General features: G+C 40.6%; 1 protein-coding gene across 4 annotated transcripts in view; it reads right to left on the bottom strand.

Moving 5' to 3' along the window:
- The window catches only part of Vps13c (vacuolar protein sorting 13 homolog C), a 163,562-nt gene that overhangs the window by 29,267 nt on the left and 111,785 nt on the right, over positions 1–22,510 (bottom strand). For all 4 annotated transcript variants that reach the window (XR_009057025.1, XM_057768280.1, XM_057768281.1 and 1 more), the window contains 15 exons: positions 21,065–21,430; positions 20,616–20,702; positions 18,722–18,871; positions 18,301–18,565; positions 17,185–17,345; positions 16,037–16,158; positions 15,118–15,412; positions 13,330–13,719; positions 11,959–12,063; positions 11,128–11,292; positions 10,026–10,154; positions 9,591–9,724; positions 7,683–7,809; positions 6,310–6,545; positions 1,249–1,390 (listed from right to left, as the gene is read on the bottom strand). Coding sequence is in view for 3 of the 4 variants with exons in the window: in XM_057768280.1 (XP_057624263.1) it covers positions 1,249–1,390; positions 6,310–6,545; positions 7,683–7,809; positions 9,591–9,724; positions 10,026–10,154; positions 11,128–11,292; positions 11,959–12,063; positions 13,330–13,719; positions 15,118–15,412; positions 16,037–16,158; positions 17,185–17,345; positions 18,301–18,565; positions 18,722–18,871; positions 20,616–20,702; positions 21,065–21,430 (2,874 nt within the window). In the remaining variant the exon portion in view is untranslated. The remainder of the gene's footprint in view (positions 1–1,248; positions 1,391–6,309; positions 6,546–7,682; positions 7,810–9,590; positions 9,725–10,025; positions 10,155–11,127; positions 11,293–11,958; positions 12,064–13,329; positions 13,720–15,117; positions 15,413–16,036; positions 16,159–17,184; positions 17,346–18,300; positions 18,566–18,721; positions 18,872–20,615; positions 20,703–21,064; positions 21,431–22,510) is intronic.

The following is a 22,510-nucleotide window of genomic DNA, read 5'->3' as shown; positions in this document are numbered from 1 at the left end:
TTTGATAGGGCAGGATTTAGATAGGTGAAGTAGACAGAACAGAATTCTGGGAGGAAGAAGGCAGTGAGGCAGACACCATGGAGCCAGCTGCCAGGTCAGATATTTCCGGGGCTAAGCTAGCCATGTGGGAGCCGGGCGGGTTGAAAAGCAAGCCTGCTCGCCTCATCACTACAAGACCTTGTCTCAATAAAAAAAACAAAAGGAAAAAAAACCTTAAAAATTAAAGGTGAAAATCACCTTTAATCTTGTCACTGGGAAGGTATATTGTGGTGATATTTTGCTTGTGATCTAACAAATAAAGCTTGCTTGAAGATGAGAGTGTGGAGCTAAGCCACTAGTTAGCCACAGAAGCCAGACAGTGGTGGCCACACCTTTAATCCCAGCACTTGGGAGGCAGAGACAGGCGGATCTCTGTGAGTTCAAGGCCACCCTGGGCTATAGAAGATTTTGATTCAGTATAAAAGAGCCTAGCAGTGGTGGCTCACACCTTTTAATACCAGTACTTGTAAGTCACATGCTTTTTTTTTTGGTTTTTCGAGACAGGGTTTCTCTGTGGTTTTGGAGCCTGTCCTGGAACTAGCTCTTGTAGACCAGGCTGGTCTCGAACTCACAGAGATCCGCCTGCCTCTGCCTCCCAAGAGTCACATGCCTTTAATCTCAGCCCTAGAAAGGTAAAAAATATAAGGCAGAAGGAGATAGGAATTCAAAACAGTCAGTCTGAGGATTCGTACAGACAGGATCTTGTCCCCTTCAGTCTGAGGATTCAGTAGAGGTAAAAGACCTCTTTAGTGGCTGGCTCATTTACGTCTCTGATCTTTTAACATTTATCCCGATATCTGACTCCAGGTTTTTATTATTAAGACCAATTAGAATTCGTGCTACATGAAATATGTAACATCACAAACTGCATTCACTGAGGGGCAGGTGTTACTCAGAATGTGAGAAACTGTTTTTACAGTCATAATATCTCCATAATCTTACTGAAAACAAGTTTCATGGAACTGACCAGCAAGTAGAACACATGATAAATATAGAGAAGAAAGCCAGAATCAAATAGTTTCATAACTATGTTTTGATTAATTATATTAACAATCTTCCCAATAAACACAGATTTATTTACATTTAAGTTAGTTTCTGTACATAGGGCATTAAAAGTTTACTTACTCCAGGTACCATTACCTAGAACAAAGGACCTACAAAACTGTAAAACCACACACTATAAAGCCAGAAAACAACACTTTGGTATACCTCAAAATTGCTGTCCAGCTTAATCCAGCCACGGTCTTGCGAAACAAGATGCTTCTGGTAGGACTGTTCCAGTGACATTATCTGCTTCTGGCTGAATGGCTTCCATTTCTGCTTTGGCTTCATCTCCCAAACAACACCTGAACTAAAATAATTCACAAATAAAACTAAATTATAAGTATATATTCTCATGCGATTGTTACTGAAATCTGTATTTATCTAGTTATCAATTTCCCATGAAAATTATATTGACATGAGAGATGAGTTTAAAACAGCGGATTTCACCTGTCTGAAAAGATGCACGAAGAACAAGGCGAAGGGAAAATATCTTTAATGGCAACAATCAAGCAACTGGTTGTACTTGTTTATTTTTTTACAGGGCCACATACAGAAGTTATATGTTGACAATGTCAAGGGAAGAAAAAAAACCTTCCATAAAATTTTAACTGATATAATATTAAATATAAAAATAAACACAATTTTTTAAAAAAAAATAAATATATAAAATATTCTTGTGGATATGTCAACATTTTACATAATTATTGTTCCTAATTATCCAAATCAAGTGCAAGTGATCAATTGTTCAAACGGATTTTTAAAAGTACTTATTGTTTATTTATGTGACTGTGTATGTATGTGTGCTTGTGTACAGTGCCCACAGAGGCCAGAAGAGGGCACCAGATCTCTGGAACAGAAGTTAGAGGTTTTTGTGTCACCCAACATAGATGCAGGGAGTCTACTCTGGTTTATTTAAGAGAGTTAAGCACTCTTAACCTCCGATCCCTCTCCAGCCCCATATTCATGCTGATTTATAACACACATCTTACCAATCATTTCACAGTTACTTCTAAGTCCTGACATCAATCTATGAGAACATTACAACTATTTTACTCTTTATTTATTACCTGGCAGGGATTTACAAAATTCTAGTAAATTCTTTATATAAATTCTTTTAGTCTATCAATACATTGCAGATAATCACTTGCAATGAAAGATTACAGGGAAGTTCTTCAACTGGACAGGTGGATTTTGAAATGTAGACATTTCCTTTGCATATATGTTGAAGGTTTGAAAAAATGTCTCTGCAAATGAAGGTTTGTGATATAAAATCTGTCCTCTTCAAACACACGGGAACTGGAGACTTTAACTTAAGACAGGCTGATGTGGCTTAGGATTTAAACACTGCCTGTCTTAAAATGAGCTTATGACAGCACAAATTTTGCATAGAAGTACTATTTGACTTCTAATGGACATTTAAAGTCATATGGAAACAGTCACTTCCTTAGCAAAAGATGGTTTCCAGTTCCAGTTACGAGCGCAAAAGCAGTACAGGAAGGTAACTCTTTCCCTTCAGAAAGATTTTACTCTTGCCCCTCAGTGAGAGGCTTCCACTGCTAAGCCCTTCAACTGCTGTGCGGTAAGACACAGGACAGTGAACTTCTATCACCATCAAAACATCACAGAACCCATGGTGGTTAGTTTGACAACATACAACAGACTGAAGTATTTCCTACATATCTGCTGACATATGATATAAAGAATAAAAGGCATAAAATGCTTTGCAGTTCAAAGTTTTATGAACTTGTCCAACTAAGATTCTGTTCCCAGTTGTAATGCATTTCAGACTTCAGCTCAGTAAGGCAGAATTCGTCTTTCTCCTGTTTGAAAAAATTCTGTTACCTACATTTAAAAGCTGATCAGTCATCATAGGCTCTGCAATGACTTCTCAGATGCACAATGAATGAATACAAAGAACATCAGCTGACTCCTCAAAGCCAGGGAGCCATCTGTGACTGGCCTTTTATACCTGACTGGTGTTGTTCAGAATGTCCTCAACTCCTCATACAACTGTCCTCACTAAAATGCTAATAGCCTTAAGCAAGTTATCAACTCTTCACACATCTCTTTAGCTGCTGCAACCAGACAGACTCAACCAGCCCATAACTGATGACAAAAGGCATTCCTTGCTACACTTGACAAATGAGTTCCCCAGAAGCTGACTTTGGCTATAGCCCATTCTGCTTGTCTTTGTGAAAATGTGTGCTATGGAGAGATGTTCTGTATCAAAAGTTTCTAATTTTTCCAGCCACTGTTCACCTGCAATCATGCTTAGTTTGGAAGTATCAATGTACTCTATCTCCTTCTGGTACAGCTATAATGGCAATACACAATAAATTAATTTTGTTGAAGACAATGCTCACTCTGCTATGCCCTAAAAGAAGGACATTCAAAATCCATTCTTCTCGTTTTTATGTGATGCGTATTCAATAGTAAAATAAATAGATTAAGCAACATAGCAAGACAATGTTCACTGTGATCTGAGTGCACAGAGCAACAGTGAGAAAGCAGCTATATATGTAAGACAATAAACAGGGATGTGTTTGCAAAGGTTTCCCATCTTTTTAGTATTAAAAACTTTGGTTTGAAATTGAAAGCTATTCATAAACAGGTAGAGTGGGTAGATGTGGCTTATAATTTGTACTTTGCTGAGGTATATTAAAGAACATTGTTCTTAAAATTTATATGAATCTACAATATTTTAATTCACCTAGCTTACTGATACCTAGTCATTGATAATGTTACTATGTGTTACATAAATCCAACAGCTTTCCTGATAAAAACCAAGAAACTTGGGAAAACTTCCTCATGGATGGGAGGCATCTAAATGGATTGTTTCACGGTGGGAAACTGTCCTCTAATAAGACTTTCAGCAAACTCAGTGTGATCAGAGGAGACAAGTGTTTTCTTGGTGGAATCAGAACCAGTGGCCGTAAAAGTTCTAAACAACTAGCCATAAAAGAGACTTCAGAGCAGACTGCTCTCACAATAAGCCTGGCCTCTCCCCTCTTACGTGCTGACAGGCACCCTACTGAGCTGGGGAAGGGAGTTTAACTTAGAGGCTCTAACATTTCACAGGGCCACCTGCAGCTACTGGTACCCACACATTCCCTTCCCCACACCCTCCAGCCTGCCTTTTAGAACATAAGAGCAATTAGCTTCTGCTCATGCTGGGAAACCTGCCCCCTTTCTCAAGGGAACCAAACTCTGCCACATGGGCCTGACTCCACTCCAGAGTCCTAAAATGCTGTCTTGGATGCCGAGGCCTAAACTCTCCTAGGAGTGTGCCCTCCCCATGCTGTTGTCTGTACACTTTTAAACCTTTCATTGAATATATGTCTATATGAATAATGTTTAAGCTTTTCACAATGAACAATAAATTTTCCCAAAGTAATCTTTGAAGATTCCAGAAAGAAGATGGGGCCCACAACAACAATTCCACCTGGTTGATATGATGTCATTATGCTGATAGCACCACTTTAAGATTGGTTTGGGGTTACAAACTGCTCAAGATGATTCCAACTTTGCCAGCTGAGATGGTGCACCTTCTTACAACATCCTGGCCAGAACTTCAAGTAAGAACTTCAGAAAAACCCTACTGACTACTCAGAGACTATCTGCAGTTGTAATCTTGAAGCTTAACCATCATTTTAGTTTTTACAGGATCCTACAGAAATAACACCGGCCCCATGACAGCTGGAAGTAATTCTAGAAATGATGTCCCCTCTTCCAATAAAGTTTGCCCTCAGTGTTAGGGACATTTATTAGGGGTTGGTTATAAGTGGTATATGGTTGGGGGTAGAAATGAAGTGAGCTCAGGGATCTCTTTTGATAAAGAAAAAAATGGGGATTGGATAGATGGGATAATTGATAGATTAGATTATTACCTGTGAGCTATTATTTATAGATAATTTACATTGGTGTAGATTCTTGTATACTGACATAAATCCAAATTATATTGTTATATTGAATATGCTACTATTGCTGTTTACAATATTTGTGTACCTATGTAAAGTTATTTTGTCATATTGTATGCATGTCTCGGAAAATGGTCTGTCAGTTACCCTAGGCCTTAGCCAAGGTTGTTTGCCCCAAGTTGCAAATGAGACTTTGGGTGATTGCAGGTAGTCTGTTGTCTCTGTCATTTCTTGCACCTTTTGGAAGTTGCTTCATTATACTTCCTGTTTTCTCAAGTAATATTATTTCCCTTCTCAGGTCTTTGATGGGGCTGAAGACTAGATCAGTCATATTACTTTCCTCTCATGACTTAGCCAAGTCATATCTAATATAAGACTTAGACTCTTTAGGATAGGATAACTATTGAAAAATTTAGCATGTTTCTTGTTTGATGTTGTTCATGTTGGTTGTAATTCTAATTTTTATGTATGTTTTTGTCTCTTCTTTTCCCTGGACAATACTTGATATTTGTTCTTATTGTATATAGTTTTGTATTAGGCTTAGAACTCTCTTATTTAGACAAAAGGAGGAGGTGCTGTGGGAACTTCTTTAGCTAATAGCCTTTAAAATACCAGCCCACTTTGGGCATGGCCTCATGTATTATAAATACAGATGAAAAGCATGCACAGACCTCTTGGCTGCTGGATTCGGTTCCAGTTCCCAGCACACACAGAGGACTGTGGATCACTACTCTCTGCGAGTTTATTCCCAGATAAATAACCTTTGTTATACTCCATTCTGGGCTATTGTAGAACTCTTTAGTACGCCAACAAATCCTCAACAATTCATCTCACTGCCCTTGAACTTCACATCCCAAACCTTTCAAATACATATCATAGTACATACTGCTTCCCTTATGAACCTTTTCCTAACCTATTTCTAGTTGTGTCTCCCAGGGCATGCCAGTTTCTCCAAATTCCATTGTACAAAATGAATTATTTCCACGGCAGATGCAGGTACTATTTTCAGTTTTTCACAATGTTTTTGTAACTCATTTTTTAAAATAAGAAAGGAGGAAGGGAGGGAGGAAGGATGGAAGGAAGGGCTGACTTTCTTCCCTGCCAACTGACAGGAGTACTGTGAAGGCACAGATGTACCTGAGTCCTCTGTGTCTTTGGGCCTCTCAGCAGACAGTCCAAAGAGTCATTTAGTAAATATGTCACACCGAGAACAAGGATCTGTTTATAGTCTCACTAACTTAGGTATTATGGACTCTGGGCCTTTTAAAGGTTCCTGACATCTTATCTCCCTTTGTGTATATATACATACCTGGTGATTCCAACATATGAGACTTCCTGCTTCACTTCATTGTTAACCAGAGAAAGCCCAAGGCTATGGAGAGACAAGGTGACTTCGTGATCAGCCTGTTCCATTTCTTCTGCCTGGAGCGCTTTGGAAACCAAAGCAACATCATCGGTAAAAAGGAGAACCCTCTGGCGCCCATCGAGGAAGGACACCCAGTGTATTTGGATGTTTGCATCATATGGAAACTGTCCACACTCATCCTGGAGAAAGAAAGACTTTGAGTTAAACCTGAATGGAAATTTCACACTTAAAACTAAATTTGACAACTAGGACGGACTAAAAGAATGACTTTAAGATAGAAAAATCCAGTCATCAAATTGACATAAAACCAGCATTTATATAAAAATAATAGTAACACTCAGCATGTCTAGGGATATGGCTCGGTGGATAAAGCAGAGTTCTGCAAATAAGATCTAAAGTTTTGAGCTCTGGGACCCATTTAAAAGCTAGGTGGGAAGGGTGGTTGCCTATAATACCAGCACTTGGGAGGCAGAGGCAGAGGATTCTGGAGCAAGCTGACTACTGAGACTAACCACATTAAATGACCCTGTCTTAATAAAGTGGGAAAAGATTGAGGAAGACCCCAGAAATCAATTTCAGGGTTCTACATGCATAAGCACATGCACTTACACACTCACTACATGTGCCAATACCCATGTGAACATATACATACATGCACAGAACACACATACACAAAACCCATCAATTTTTGTTCCTATTATCAGCTGAGTGGTGCCTTGGTCTGAGTTCCTAGCTAGGGCTGACAGGGCACTGAGTACCCTTTACTGATATCAGTGCTGTCTCCAAACTGGAGAACAGTTCCTGCAAGGAGGCCCATAAGAGGTCATCATGAGAAGCTGTGGGGATGACCCTTTAGTTGCAGTAGAAATCCCAGGATGTTTGAGATGCCGGGACCACGGGACATCTTCAAGTACAGGGGGCAGCTGCTTCAGAGAGAGGGGCTATGTCTGTTGTCATCAGCAGAGCTGGCAGGGCAGGGCTGCACAGCTCTCTGGGCCTCAGATGATTCCTCTACAGGCCCCAGATGTTGAATATGGAAATGCAGGATTTCACCTTCATTTCTCCCTGCACCCTCACTTCAGATGTACTGTGACCAGCTGCTTCACCTTCCCTGGCCTGAGGGACTGTGTTCCCATGAATTACAAAGGCCCAAACAAGCCCTTTCCTCACTAAAGATGCCTTGCCAGAACTTCATCGTAGCAATGAGAAAAACAACCAATACAAATTATCTGCAATATAAAGCACATAACTAACTTTCTACAAACTTTCAGTTCACTTTTGCCCTGTGAAGATAGCACTTCCACAACAAATGGTACCTTTAAGAGATCATGCTCTCCAACGTTTGATGCATAGCTCCATGTGAGTTTCCTGGTGCCAGTGGGATCTGCCCAGGCAAAGAGTCGGGTTTCTCTTGGCAGCAATACAAATTCCTCCTGTGAGCCACTGAAATGATTGACAGAAGGAAGATCAGCACACCTTGGTCTTGAGAAACCGTAAAGGTCTTCGGAGCTTGTTTAGTAATAAAATACAGCTCAACCTCAAACAAGGGCACTAATATCTTCCATAACTAACAGTTCTGAAGTCTGGGCAGACAGAATATGGCAGTACAGCACTACTTCTGACTTCAACGTCTTCAAAGCTGAGCCAGGAAGGAACACACCAGAGGAACCCAGGAAGGCAGATACACTGGTCTATCAAGTCCCTCTATCAAATGGCTGTGAACAGTCAACATCATCCATGGCAGAACTTAATTCAGTTCCTAAGTTTAAAGTTTTCAATCAAATACAAAAGCTTAGGAATAATAAGTACCACAGGAAGAAAAGGAAACAAGAGTCCATCCATTCCTACTCAAAGAGTAGTCTGAGAACCAGCAGCTGAACAAACTGAACTGTAAAGTGCTGAACCTAATCAACATTAACCCATTAGGAATCAGAACAAGATCCCCAAAGAGCTTAAAGTGGCAGATTAAAGTTGAAGAGCTATTGGTTTACAGAGTGTAAACATGTCTCAGAGGAGATAAAAGTAAACCAATTGGGTTTTTATCCAAATTTGTGCTTCAGTGTTTCACCCTGTAATCATATCAATGAAAATTAAGAACAGTAATGCCTGGAGAGATGGCTCTGTGGTTAAGAACACTGGTTTCTCTTCCAGAGGAGTGGGATTCAGTTCCCAGCACCCACATGGTGGCTCATAATCTAGTCTCGGGGGTCAGATGCCCTCTTCTGGCATCCACAGGAACTGCACACATACAGTACTGACAAATGCAGGCAAAACACTCATATACATAAAATAAACAAATAAAATCTAAAACAAAGTAATAACAGGAAAACTGAAATCTTAAGTAAATTTGAATATGCATGCATATTTATTTGTATGTGTTGCATAGCTGAAAATCTTTAGACATCTCTCCTCAACCTCCTCCTCTCTTATTCTTCCCTCCCTCCTTCCTTCTCCCCTCCCCCAGTCGCACTTACTAAGCTCATGGCTTTATAGGCCAGGCAAGTGCTCTATTGTTGAGCTATATCCCTGATCCTTTTTTCATGCATTATTTCGAGACAGGACCTCACCAAGTCACCTGGGCTGGGTTTAAATTTGCAGTCTTCTTGCCTTAACCTCCTAAAGAGCTAAAATTACAGACCTGAGTGAGCCATAGGCTGGTTTAAACTATTTTCATATCATTAAATAATGACATCATCCAAATAATAACATTCCAAGAACAAGAATAATAAGATTCCTATTACCCCGGTATAGATACAGCATCACAATTCACATCTCCTTTAACCTTTACTGACCCTACCTCAAACTAGAGATGCATTTACAGGGAGAGGGTTCACTTACCATTACCAGGTTACAAATGGAGGGATAATGTTTAATAAATAACTTCACAGGCATTTGTATGCATTTTGAAATTTCTAAAACCCCAAAGGTTTTCTTATGTTTTCTGTCAAGACATTTGGTACAAAGATATATTTCAACTAACTGAGGCCTTTAAGAGCATCTCTTTCTCACAGGTTAACACGGTGCATGTAAATTCTGCTGTAGGTATGTAAATGTTTTGGTGAACAAATACTTGGTTAAAACTTGCCAGCATATCAAGCATAAACACCACATGCTCCTTACAGTTTGAAGACATCTGGGATGTGAAACTCTAACATTTTCCAGAAGGGACTGTGGATCAATGACAGGAAAAAAAATCGAGTTTCTCACACAGCCTTTTCTCATACCTCTGTTTATATGTGAGGACATCCCACTGTGTGTGGTTCATTATCAGAGCAGGTGCAGATCCCTCGTGGTAATTAGAGAAGGTTATGACAGTTGAGTGTTGAGCAGTGTTTATATCCACCAAGATACCTCCATTCTGTCTCGGGAAAAAAGCACATTCAATGTACTAGTTGAATCTCAGTTAACATGAACCACTACAAAGTTCAATCAGCTGTACAAACACACTGCTTCCTTTCTGCAGTTCTTACTGGTTCTGATTCTTACCAACATATGTTGGCATTAAACATGCACACAGTAGGCCTACAAACTAGCTCTTGTAGACCAGGCTGGCCTCGAACTCACAGAGATCCGCCTGCCTCTGCCTCCCGAGTGCTGCTGGGATTAAAGGCGTGCACCACCACCGCCCGGCTAAAGTGTCTTATAATATAAAGACTTACCAACTCCTCCAAGCTCAATAAAGTGCCATTGTCTTGTCGGTTGTAGAAGAATGGCTTGGAGGATCCCTCATAGCCCACCACTCTCACACAAAGCTTGCCGGACAAATTTTCAGGCCAAAATGGGATGCACTGAAAACACAAGTACAATGCCAGTTTTGACACTGTGCGGTGACACAGGATGCTGCCTTGCTAAGCACAGTACTGGGTAACCAAGTTTTCAGGTCTAAATTGGAGTAAAATGCCATGACAATTGTTTAAATTCCTCTCTGCTTCATAATGAAAACACTGATAAGCTAGGGGCGGGTACACTCAGAAGCTGAAAAAGGAAGATCCCAAATTTAAGGCCATCCTTGGTTATACAGCAAGAACCTATTAATAACAAAACTCTATTGATATAATTATGCAACCAAAAGGCATTCATCAGAATAAAAATCTATTAATCTAAATGTAGTTGTAGCAATTACATGATAAGAAGCCCAAGAGCTTATTGATTAAGAATGCCTCCATATACTTAAAATCTATATCCTTCACTCATTGCATTTGCTCTTGTGCCTTGTCAAATTCACTTCACTTATACACAAAGTATTTTTCGCAGACTATCTTCTTATAGTCTTATAGAAAGCCAAATGCAGACATAGAAGAGGCTACCACATGGCAGGCTGCAAGTCCAGACCCCAGGAGCATCTGTCAATTTTAGCTTCTGTTTCTCCATCTATCAACAGGGACTGTTAGTTCTTAATAGAACAAAATGTGGTTCTATTATAGAACGCTCGATAAACTCTATTTCTGAATCAATACACTACTGTGGCAAACTCACATCAAAGACAAGCATTTTTACACAGCACATTGGTTCTACGTGCTTTCCATAACACGTTTCAATTTTAGTCGTGTGGGAAGAACCAGAGAGTGGCTGCTAGCCATCGAGACAAGGCTACTGACAAAAAATTACCAAAAACTTCCTACTTTCAAACAGGATGAAATAAAGGTCTTTTGAAGCTGCTGTCATACTTAACACACATGTACATGAGAGTGTGTAATAAAATATCCATGCGATTTACATTTCTATGTCCCTGTTTATCAGTCATATTCTAGGGAACTTTACCTCTGAAGAAGCGACATAGTGCCATTTGTTGCTGGGTATGGAGCCATCGGAGGCAATCTCTCCGACTTCCAGCTCTAAGGAGGACTTGTTTGCAATAGTGCAGAAGGGAGTCAGAGTGACTATTCTTGAGAGGTTGAAACTGCTCATTTTGATGCTGACCCCAACCTGAGGGAAGGAAATAAGTGAGCTCATTTTCATGCTCTTTGTTAGTGTCAAAAATGGAGACACACACTACACACACATAACTCAAAATACCTAAAGTAAGAATTCTTAAACAATGTAACGAATAAAAACTGTATCCTATCACTGTCTTTCACAGAAAAGGCCTGATATCTTACATCAGCTTTATCAGAAATCAACTGCAGAACACAGGTCACTAACTTCATGACAATTTTCAATGACAGATTTACTGTCTAGGTTTTTTTTACTTATTAAAAATAATCCAAATGTTGATTTTTTTTATAATTAGTAGGTTCAAATTTTATTGCTTTGTCTGTTACCAATAAACTTAGAATTCTGAAGCAGTAGTAATCAGGTTATGTGGCACCAAATTACTCAGATTTTCAAAGGGGTCATACTTAAGATTTAAGAAATAATTGACAGGGTATTTGGAATAAAAATTTTAGTATATCTTGAATATTAACCAAGTTGCCATCTCCAATGGTTTCAACTCTTTGAATCTGACAAATTCAAGTTCTGCTCTGATACAGTAATCACAGAATATCTGGAGACAGTCCTCCCCAGAATAATTTGACTTATCATATTATAGTGTACTACTGTACTTACTATATTATAGTGTACAGACAAAGGTAATAAAGCAGACACTCTTACCAGGTAGTCCATATTGGTGGCAGGGCACTTCACACACCCGTAACTTCCCACGGTGTCCAGTGAGAAACCGTTGGACCAGTCACTAGTTGAAATCTTTAACTGTACCTACACCAGAGAACACATAACACATATAAGAAACCTAAAAGATGATACTAATTTTACTTCATAGGAAAAAAATCCTAAACTTCTGGCAATTTCCCCACTATCTTGAGACATAGAAAAATATAATCACAATCATACGGAATGATTCCAAGGAAACAAAGACCAGGAGGATAGCGCTGACTTTCCCATTCACCTCAGCAAAGAAAGTAAGGAATTTAAACATGCATTATGTTGCTTTTTTAAAGGATCACAATGCTAAATATCCCAGTGCTAGATTTATGACAGAGATAAAAATTCTCAAAAGTGTTAGCAAATAAAGACGTCATTCACCAGGTAATAAAAGACAGGCATTGTGAAAGACTAGACCGCAGGACATGGCTGTGATCCTCAGTGAGCATGAACTCAACGCAGATAAAAATAGCCCGTTCTAATTACGACACCACACATAAAATGCCGTGGGTGAGGGGACAGTGAGTGTCTCTAGGATTTAGAGGGAAGTCCTACAGAAGAGACTTAACTGCACCCCTTGCAGTTAAGCTCACCCCTTCCCACCCACCAAGACCATAAAAAAACATGAGGACACCCCAAAGTCACACACAGAGGCAATTCCAATGTCACGTGTTGATCCAAACTCTCAACAGTCATCCCCAGACAGCAGCATCACCTGGGATTCTGTTAGATACAGATTCTCTGGTTCTGACAAGACCTTTCACTAAAGTAAACCCAGGGACGAGATTCAGCAAACAATTCTAAAGCCACTTGGGTGACAATAATGTACACTGAGATCTGAGACCCAGGACTGCAAGCAACATGACTGGGATACGGAGAGTCACTGGAGACAGGACGGGGAACTGGCCGCATTAGAGACTAGCACTGTGTGCAGTGGGCGCAGCATATATAAAAGCCTAGGGGTGAGTGCTGACCACGGCTGGACACTTAGGAAGCACCAGGAAGCCCAAGTGATACAGGCCAGTCCAGCTGCTGCGTGTTTCACATGCACACCAGTACCGTGACAGAGAAAACAGAGCCATTCCACCTGGCAGGACTTGAGTAACAGCAGTGAGCCCACAGCTCCTGAAGAATGGGGAGCCAGCCTTGCTTCAGCTGATTTCTGCTGCAAGTTCCTAACGTCCAGCTGGACTCTGCAGGCTTCAAAGTCTCCTTGGACTTAATTTATATCAAGGGCGCTGCACACATTGCCAAACATGCTTTTAGATTCCCAAGGCTCTAGATTTAGTAGCTTTCCTATTTTAGCTTGCTAGAGCATACCTTATTTTTACTAAAGATGTTCTTCTTCTTGAAAGAGAATAAAACAATATCCCTGAAATCGGCCGGGTGTTTAACATGTATGTCCTCAGAGCAATACTGGAGAACCCGAGAAGTTTTGTTGATTAGCCAGTAGGGACTGAAGACAGACAGCTCCACCCGGCAGCCAAGTCGCCTGACGTGTACTGACAAGTCGACTGTCATTGCTTCCCCGGTGTCTGAGGAAAAGCACACGAGGAAGAACTCGGGAAGTGTGTCGCAGATGCGGAAGTGTCCGCTCCAGTTCTTGCCCAGGTATTTCACCAGAACCAGCTCCATGATCTCGCCACTGATTCGGGAGTGGAGCACATCGGCAGCACTGCCTTCTGCAAGCTCCTGGGCTTCTGCAGTCCCCTAAAAACAATTACATAAAACTGTGGTTACCCAGCTTCCTTAATAACACAATCTGTATTTTACACAGTGCTAAACATTCCACCAAGGAAGGCTGACCACCAAGACTAACCATGCTCGTGTATTAGAAATGCCCAGCAATTACGAAGGACTCCAAAGGAAACACTGTATCATAGCCACAGTCAGTGTCTTAGGGCTATCTGATGCCAAAGGAAACACTTTATCATAGCCACAGTCAGTGTCTTAGGGCTATCTGACTCCAAAAGAAACACTGTATCATAGCCACAGTCAGTGTCTTAGGGCTATCTGACTCCAAAGGAGACACTGTATCATAGCCACAGTCAGTGTCTTAGGGCTATCTGTAGCGAAATCACCCTATTTTTTTTTTTTTTTTTTGAGAAAAACCTGTACCTATGCCAAGAATCAAAGACTGGATCTGGACCTTGGCTGTTCCCATTAGCACTGGTTCATAAAATGTGCCAGTTCACTGAGTGTGCATCAGTATCATCCTGTCTATTCCCATACCACAGCTCACCACTATTGTATGTACAGAACCAGGAAAGTCGGGCTAAACAAGGTAGAACGACTTTAAAAATTAATGCTAGGGCTGGAGAGATGGCTCAGCAATTAAGAAAAGTACTGCTCTTGCAGTGGACCTGAGTTCAACTCCCAGCACCCACATCCAGTGGCTCACAACCACCTGCACCTCCCAACTCCAGGAAATCAGGCCTTCTGGACTCCTTAGATGCTGTACTTACACAAGCACTTAAAAACAAAACATAAATCTTTTAAAAATATAAAAGTTAGCAATAGAAACGTTTCATTAACTTTTGTCTCCATAACTCAGGAAGGGACCATTGTTTGACAAAGGAAAGGAAACTTTAGGGTTCCAGACACTTCCTTAAGCCATTGCATTTTAAAACATCACAGAATGTGCAAATTTAGTCATATTGATAACACCCCTGTGTCCACAGCAGATAGTGAATTTTACTCTCAGCATGAACTTTAAGGCAAAAATCTGGATGAATTATTTCCATTTGCATCTTTCTCTCCCTTAGGTAATGAGACTTAAAATAATGAAGAGACTTTTAATTTATGACAGACACAGCAGAGAAAAGAAGCAGGGATTGGGAAGCTGAACCACCTAGGTTTACATCCCAGCCTCACCACTGTCGAGCAGCAGTGGATCTGTACCCACTGCGGAGACCACTGTGAGGACTGAAGCGTGGGAACACACGGAAAGCATACAGTAGGAGGCCGAAACGACGAAGTTGTGCCAGGTTAGCAATAATAAATGCATCTTAAAAGCACGAGACACCAACTTAACCTGACATCATAAAACAGAATGAGAATTCACTTTGTACAATAATAGCAATAATAATAAAAATACAAGACACATACCTCAAGCAAGTACCTTAGCGAATATGGAAGAAGGTTCCGCAAGGTGAGAGGAGGGTAAAGGTGGATAACATAGGCTGGGTCCCAGTCTTCCCCGTGGGCACCGATGTAGCTCAGCTCATCAGGCAGAGCGACTGTGTTCACGATGAGTGGTAAGAAGTTGACTTCCACTGAAGGGCACTGCAGCATGCACCTCACCTCGCTGCTACGATGAAGCTCTTCCTTCCAGGAAATGTACGTGGTGGACTGTGTGTACTGCTGCTCTAGCCTGCCAGCCGGCTGGACATACAGCTGACATCTACAGAGGGTTCGAGAGAAGGTAAGGAAAAGAACGTCAGGGTCTTCGCAATGACTCGATAAGGTGGGCACTGGTATTGTTATATTGCAGAAACCACTGTTAAGAAAGTTGAGAACATGCCTGGAGTGACAGAGCTGTCCCATAGAGGAAGGACAACTTAAAATATTTTCATTCTGACTATAAAGGCAAGCTAATAAAATATGTAATCTTAGAAAATTGTAAAGCATCAAATATCTGATGAAGAGATTATATTGTAAATTCAATAATAACATATGTATTTCTGCTCTAAAGGATAAAGTCTTACGTAACCTAAAAATGTCTGCTGTAGGCTAGGACAGTTAAAAGTGTGAGGCTGCTCCCCCTAACATAGAGATCCAATTTATAAAACTAGAATACACAAGTTCATTTCCTTTATAACATTTATGTATATAATTAACAACCCATATTAATTGTACATATTAGCAGGCTTCACTATAGTACTTCCACATACCCTATCTAACTCTGCACACTCCATCCCCAATTCCCCCAAGACTCAGAATTTCCTCGGCAGTGCTGCCCTTTCATCCCCAGCTCTGGTGAGCACCAGCCCATCTGAAAGCTTACTACATCCACAGCTGTGCATACCGATAGGAATCCAAAGGGACGTGGAACTCCTCCTCAGGTCTGGCTATTCCAATGCGCTCCAGCAGCTTAACACTCTTGACAAATTTGTAGATGATAAATGCTATCGAGAAGTGGTTTTTAATCTGTTGGAATGGATATATGTTTCCTTTAAAGTGATATATAAGTTAAAAAGAAAGCATTAGTAGCACAAAGATTTACCATAGATTTAGAAAGCTTTGACTTAATTTTAGAAGCTATTTCCATGAGCTAACAAGAATATTTAGGTATTTAAGTGTTACATGTGAACATTGAACTTAATGTTTAAGTGACAGTTGCAAGTTGACATCAGCACATCACCTACATATCACTATATTACTAGTCTATGCCACTATTAAGGATGCAGCACTCTTGAAGACTGCAGCCCTGCTTTCTCCATTACAGCCTCCCATTACCACAGCACATGACAAAGAAACGGCAAAGCCATGGAGCTCTTTTCCTGACTGTACTGCAGAGTGTGCCGTAGTAACAATGACCTAAGAGGTAGCAGTCCAGACTGTGAAACAGCTTCAGTCTGTACACATGCATTAGGCAGGGAGAAATGTTCTTTACACTGACACATACAGTAAGCCTGTAGTAATGCTGGAAAGACTAAAAGGTTTCGTACAACCCTAAAAATAGAAAGGAAAATATTTATACAGATTAAAATGCCTTTCTTTTTTTTACATGAGAGTAGGTCATTTCAAACACCTAACACATATCTGAAAAACCCATCCTCAAGTGATGATCTACTAAGAGAACAGAAGGCTATCCTACTTGACAAGCAACCATAATTATAGTACCTCAGCTCTAAATTCCTATAAAAACATAATAATGTTTAGATATTTAAGTGTTCCAAATCTCTAAAGGAACATAAGTGCTTATGGGTTTGTGGGCAGTAAAACTGGACTTTATTTAATAAGTAAGTAAATAAATACATGCATGAAACTGTTTTTCAAGCCATTTAAAATAAATCATAGTACCAGAACCAGGTAGGAGCAGAAGCTGTTTCGCTTAGTCGTTTATTTCTAAACCGTCAGAGGTGCTCAGGAAGTTTTACTGCACCTCTCACACCCAGCTAGATGACTGAATGCCCAGCACGCCCAAAGGGACACACGTTGCCACAGCATTACCTGCAGAGGCGAGCGGAGAGTGATGACCTTATTACCTTCTGTCGCATCAATCTGCACCAACACAGAATCAGAACGGCTGGCACTGGGATTCCGTACATTATACAATCGCCGGCCAGGCCTGGCCACAGGGACACTACCCACTTCCGTATAGCCATGTGGTACTAAAGTAGAGCACAGGAGAAGAGAATTATAATATTCACTTTTTTAATAATAGCAAACTCTGGACCTACAGAGTTAAGAGCACATGTTACTCTTGCAGAGGATCTGGGTTCAATTCCCAGCACTCATATGGTACCTCACAATATCAGTTCTAAGGGATCTGAGGCCCTATTCCAACCTCCAAGGGCACTAGGCACACACATGGTACACAGACATACATGAAAGCAAAACACTCCCCCAAAAAAGTAAATAACTTAAGCAAAATAATAACATGCCACAATAATGACAAGGGTATGCTTGTTTATCGTCAGAAAACATGTTTTTCTAAGACTCTGAGATTTAAAAAAAAAGACAATATAAAACTTTTGCTACAAACAGTGAGGAGTTAAATATACTAAAAACAAATAAAATCTCTCAACTAGATAACAACAATTCCCTTGTCTTTGTAATGGTATCACTATCATCAAGGCTTTAGACTTCTGACTATAACCACTTTTCTCCCTGAACTGAATGCTCGCCCTTTTAGAAACATAATACTTATTATTTAGGGCATAGTAATAATCAAGGTTTATGGGTATTTATTAATTAAGGTCAAGCTTATGTTTAGAAGAAACCCAGAGATAAATTATCCACTATTTATTGCAACCTCTGACAAATGTTTTGGGTTTTTTGTTTGTTTGTTTGTTTGTTTGTTTTTGTTTTTCGAGACAGGGTTTCTCTGTGGTTTTGGAGTCTGTCCTGGAACTAGCTCTTGTAGACTAGGCTGGTCTCGAACTCACAGAGATCCGCCTGCTTCTGCCTCCCAAGGGCTGGGATTAAAGGCGTGCGCCACCACTGCCTGGCAACCTCTGCCAAATGTTTCACAGGACCGCTTCAGCAAAATAGTATCGGATGATTTATCAAAAATAAGCAGGCACATTTCCTGCGATGTTCTGAAGACACGGAAGCGCAGCATACCAAAGGTCAGCGTGAAGAAGGAACTCTCCTGTCGGCTCAGAATCGACAGCTTTCCTTGACGCGAAGGTTCCAGGCTGTCATATTCCAGCTCCAAATGCTGACCAGTGTCCACATTATAAATGTCACTCTTATCAGGGGAACCCATCACCCTGAGGTTACGATTGGGCTGCACCTTAATGGGAACACCTAGGGCATTCCTGACTGTAAAAGGAGCCCTGTCTTTTAGAGAGTAGTCAAAAGAAGAAGCAGCCCCCTCTGAGAAGCCCTGCAAAGGAACACAGCACAGTGAGACCCCAGCAGTGTACTTCTCATTTTACCATGGCTACATGTCTTCTTGAAACTTATTTTGAGGACAAAAATTCCCATACATGTTTCATTCTTAAATCCTATATGAAATGTCCCACATCAGAATCACACATACTTTTGCTAAATTGCTGAAAACATTAAGACAGCTTTTGGATATTGTGATATTCATCGTAGCTCCTGAAGAAATATGAACTGCCATTTGTGACTCAGGAATAAAATCATCTCCCGGCATCAAGCTTTTATCCTGGATCGGATTCTTCTTCACCTAGGAAGATAAACACCATACAGAATTTAAGTTATCAGTCAAATAGCCAATGGTAGCTTTTAAAAGCTTGACATTGAGGGATTCAGCTGAACTAGTTAGTTTACAATATGTCTCCTCAAGATCTCATTTTCAACCATAAAGAGCAACCCTGTGATTCAGCGAAGATCAGCAGCCTTCTCTCTGCATTTAGGCAATGGAAAGGAAACACTCAGCACGATGCTAAGGACAAAGCCTGAGGACTCAGCCACACCTTTCGACTCCTTGAGCTGCTAGGGTAAGCTAGCTCCTGAGCTTGCATGCCTGGGTTCTGAGTTCCTTAGCAATTAAAGGTGACTCCAAAGTCTAACTGGTTAGTGGTGTCATCTGGAAATAAGATGATTTTTCCTACTACCTTTTTTGGTAAGTAACATGGTAAGCTTTTGGATTAAATTTATTGCAGATAACATTCACATTTTCATTCCAATAGTAGTTCAAACCCTGTGTTAAATACTCTTTCAGTCTCATTATGCCAGAGAGAGGTAGACCAGATACTGCCTCTGCTTTAGTCAGAAAGAGTAGGAATACAAGGTAACTGAGTGGCCATCTCTAAAGAAGAATCTGCTATAACTGTTTCTAGTGAGACTCCTTCATCAGTGACCTCAGCGAGGGAGTGGCTACAGTTTGTTAATAGCACACTTCTCCTCACATTCCTGCACACATAGGAAAACATACTTTAAGATCAAGGATTCTGAAATAATAAATGCTAAATAATAAATGTCAAAAACAGAGTTTACAATAATATTAATTCTCAATTTGGGAGGCTCATTCCTAAAAAATCACTGGATAATTAAAAAGGTTCCATTTGTGAGTTTTATCTACCAATATGTACTATATTAGAAATTAAACCTGAGACCACTTTTAATATATAAAAATAAAAAATATGTTTTAACTATTCTTATTCTGTCTTTCATATTCTGTCTCTTGATCCCATTCATTTCCCCGTCCCTTCACATCCACTCTCTACCCCTCAAATAAAATTAAAAAGAAAAAAAAATAAAAGAAAAGAAAGGGGAAAACTTAAAAATCTCATCATGGAAGCTGGATACAGTGAGTCATGCCATGAAACCCCTTTGCCCCTTTATCTTTCCTTGTAAGAGGCCATTGGTCTGGTTTGAGGCTGGGCCCTGTGGTCATAAGAGAACTGACCTGGACCCTTACCAGCCGCAACATTCAGGAGAGCAGGACCTGCACCTTTCCAGGGCAGCACAACAGAGTTATCTCTGTTAGCTCAGGTGTTGGTGAGCCAGTCTTGAAGCTGTGAACATGGGAGAGTTTTCCCCATTTCTCATCTGTCTTGTGGCGGCATAGCCTGTGACAGGTGAGAGAGCTGGTCCTGTGGTCCTAAGAGCGGGAGAGCTATCCCTTGTATCAACGTTTCAGTGGAAAAAACTATCTTAAAAATGTAAGCATGAAGAGAGACTTGGACAAGTGTCTTGAATGCCTGCAGTAAGACATGAATTCTCAGTTCTGTTACACATTCAGATGAACTTCCGTAATCAGTCTCTCAAAAACTGTACTTACTGTATTTCATGAGAAGATAGGAATAAAAATTATATGTGATGTTTCATTATTGCTGTGAAAGGAGTTATCGCCTCACAAACGTTTTAAGGGGGTTCACAGACCCTGGACCAAATCTTGGAAATCCCTGAACTAAACCTAAGGATGACACTTGGCATCACGCTGAGCAAAGCACTGGCTTCCTTACATTAAGCTTTAAGCTCCATGGTGTTTTCCCCTCCACTCTTTCAATCAGTGGCTCCCAGACAGCATGGATTTCATTGTAATAGTGAACCTGAAAAGGTGCAGATTTTCAATTACTTGGTTGTTCAGCATTAATCATATAATCATGTAATCATGTAATCAGTAGAAAAACCATACTAAGCTACTGCTTCATATCAAAAGCCATTTTAAAATCCCACCGAAAGAAACACACATAAAATACAATGTAGTTTCCCCCTTTCTATTTCTCTACTGTCAATAAACTGCTTAGCAAGATATTCTCTAAGAATAATTATAACATGTAATTCTACACCACAGCATTAAACATTAGACTATGCTATCTATTCGCATGCATGGAGACTTGCTGCAGCTGTCTCTCTCACATCTGCAATGGTGCTTTCCAGCTGTGCTCTGGAGGTGCCCATGCGGCCGTACCTCTAATGTCATGTCAGCAGCAGCAGCCATTAGAGAAGTCCAGTTTTTAATATTTCCAGAAAACTTAGACTCTGCCAGTAACAGGGGCATGGTGCGATGCCCAAGGCCACATTCTAGGGTGACCTGAACTGACTCCACAGCAACCACACAGTTTTCCTCTATCGGTGGATGTTCAAAGTCTCTGAAATTTTCTGTTACTTCTGTTGCCGTGTCAACACCAAGAAACCAAGAGTTATAATCAGTAACAGATTTGATGGCCCAGAGATTGTCCATCTCCTTAGCAGTGTCTTTCGAGTCGTCTTCTTTGGCTTTTGGAGACATGGCAGCCAGGATGGTCATCACAGTATTCAGGATTATAGGCGAGATCTTTAAAAAGGAAAGCAGAAACATATTCAGAATAGATTCCCTCCCAAATGAAAATTAAAATACATGGTTTCAAAAGTCAAAAATCATGTAACTTAAATTTAAATGTATTAAGTTCTGAACAAAGGAAAGTAAGAAAATGGGAATTCAACTAACTGTATAAGAACTCAGCTCAGGTCATTGGGAATTAAATAGTTCATGTTATATCAACAGTCAAACTCAAAGTGGAAACTACTAATTCAGAACCAGATAATGTTAGATGAACAACAAAAATGTGCACACGCAGCCAACTTTTTCACTCTGCTCCTAGCTAACTTCACTCATCAAGATCAGAAGCAGGGGGCTGAGACTGAAGACTTTATCACCCCATCCCAGATTAATGATGCTTGCTCATCATTGGCAAATGCCCTGGCTCACTCTCATTCCTATCTCTGCCTCAGTGCTACACAAGTAATACCTGTAATCCAGCCAGCACCCTCAGCTCCCCTCCAAAATGCCACCAGCACAACTGTTTTTAACACTAAATGTAGGCAAAGCATTGTTGTATTCAAATCCATGGAAACCTTCCAGCACTATCAGAATATATTCAAACTCTCCTTGGCTGGGTACAAAAAGCTCCTTGTGAGGCAGTACCTGTTTGACTGGCTAGCCAGAATTCTCCAGCGTTTGAAACACCTTGGGGTTAATAACTTAGAAGGGGTCCTTTACGGGTCATTTCTCTAACCCCCATTTCTCTAACAGGCTGATCAGACATGCAAACTACAGCACAAACTGCCTCCTTACCTATCAGCTGAGACCGCTGTTTTCCCTGGCCTGATGAACGTTACCTAGGCTCACACTCTACCACACCATCTGTCCGTGTTCAGCTTCTTCACACTTTGCCATGCACACACTGCCAGTCATATAGGGATGGCCTTTTCCTCCTCGTCATCAATCTCTTTCTAAGGACTCTGAAGACTCAGTTTAGGAAGGCCTGCTTTCAGCGAGCTTTTCGTATGCACTGGCCTGGAAGCATATGCTGCTTGCACAAAGGGCTATGATCACCGTTTTCCTTCTTTCTCCTATGAGTCATTAACTCTCTTG

This window comes from Chionomys nivalis, chromosome 4 (genome assembly GCF_950005125.1).
Source record: "Chionomys nivalis chromosome 4, mChiNiv1.1, whole genome shotgun sequence".
Classification (NCBI taxonomy): domain Eukaryota; kingdom Metazoa; phylum Chordata; class Mammalia; order Rodentia; family Cricetidae; genus Chionomys; species Chionomys nivalis.
Note: the sequence above shows the minus strand (reverse complement) of the source record. Positions and strands in the feature narration are given on the sequence as shown.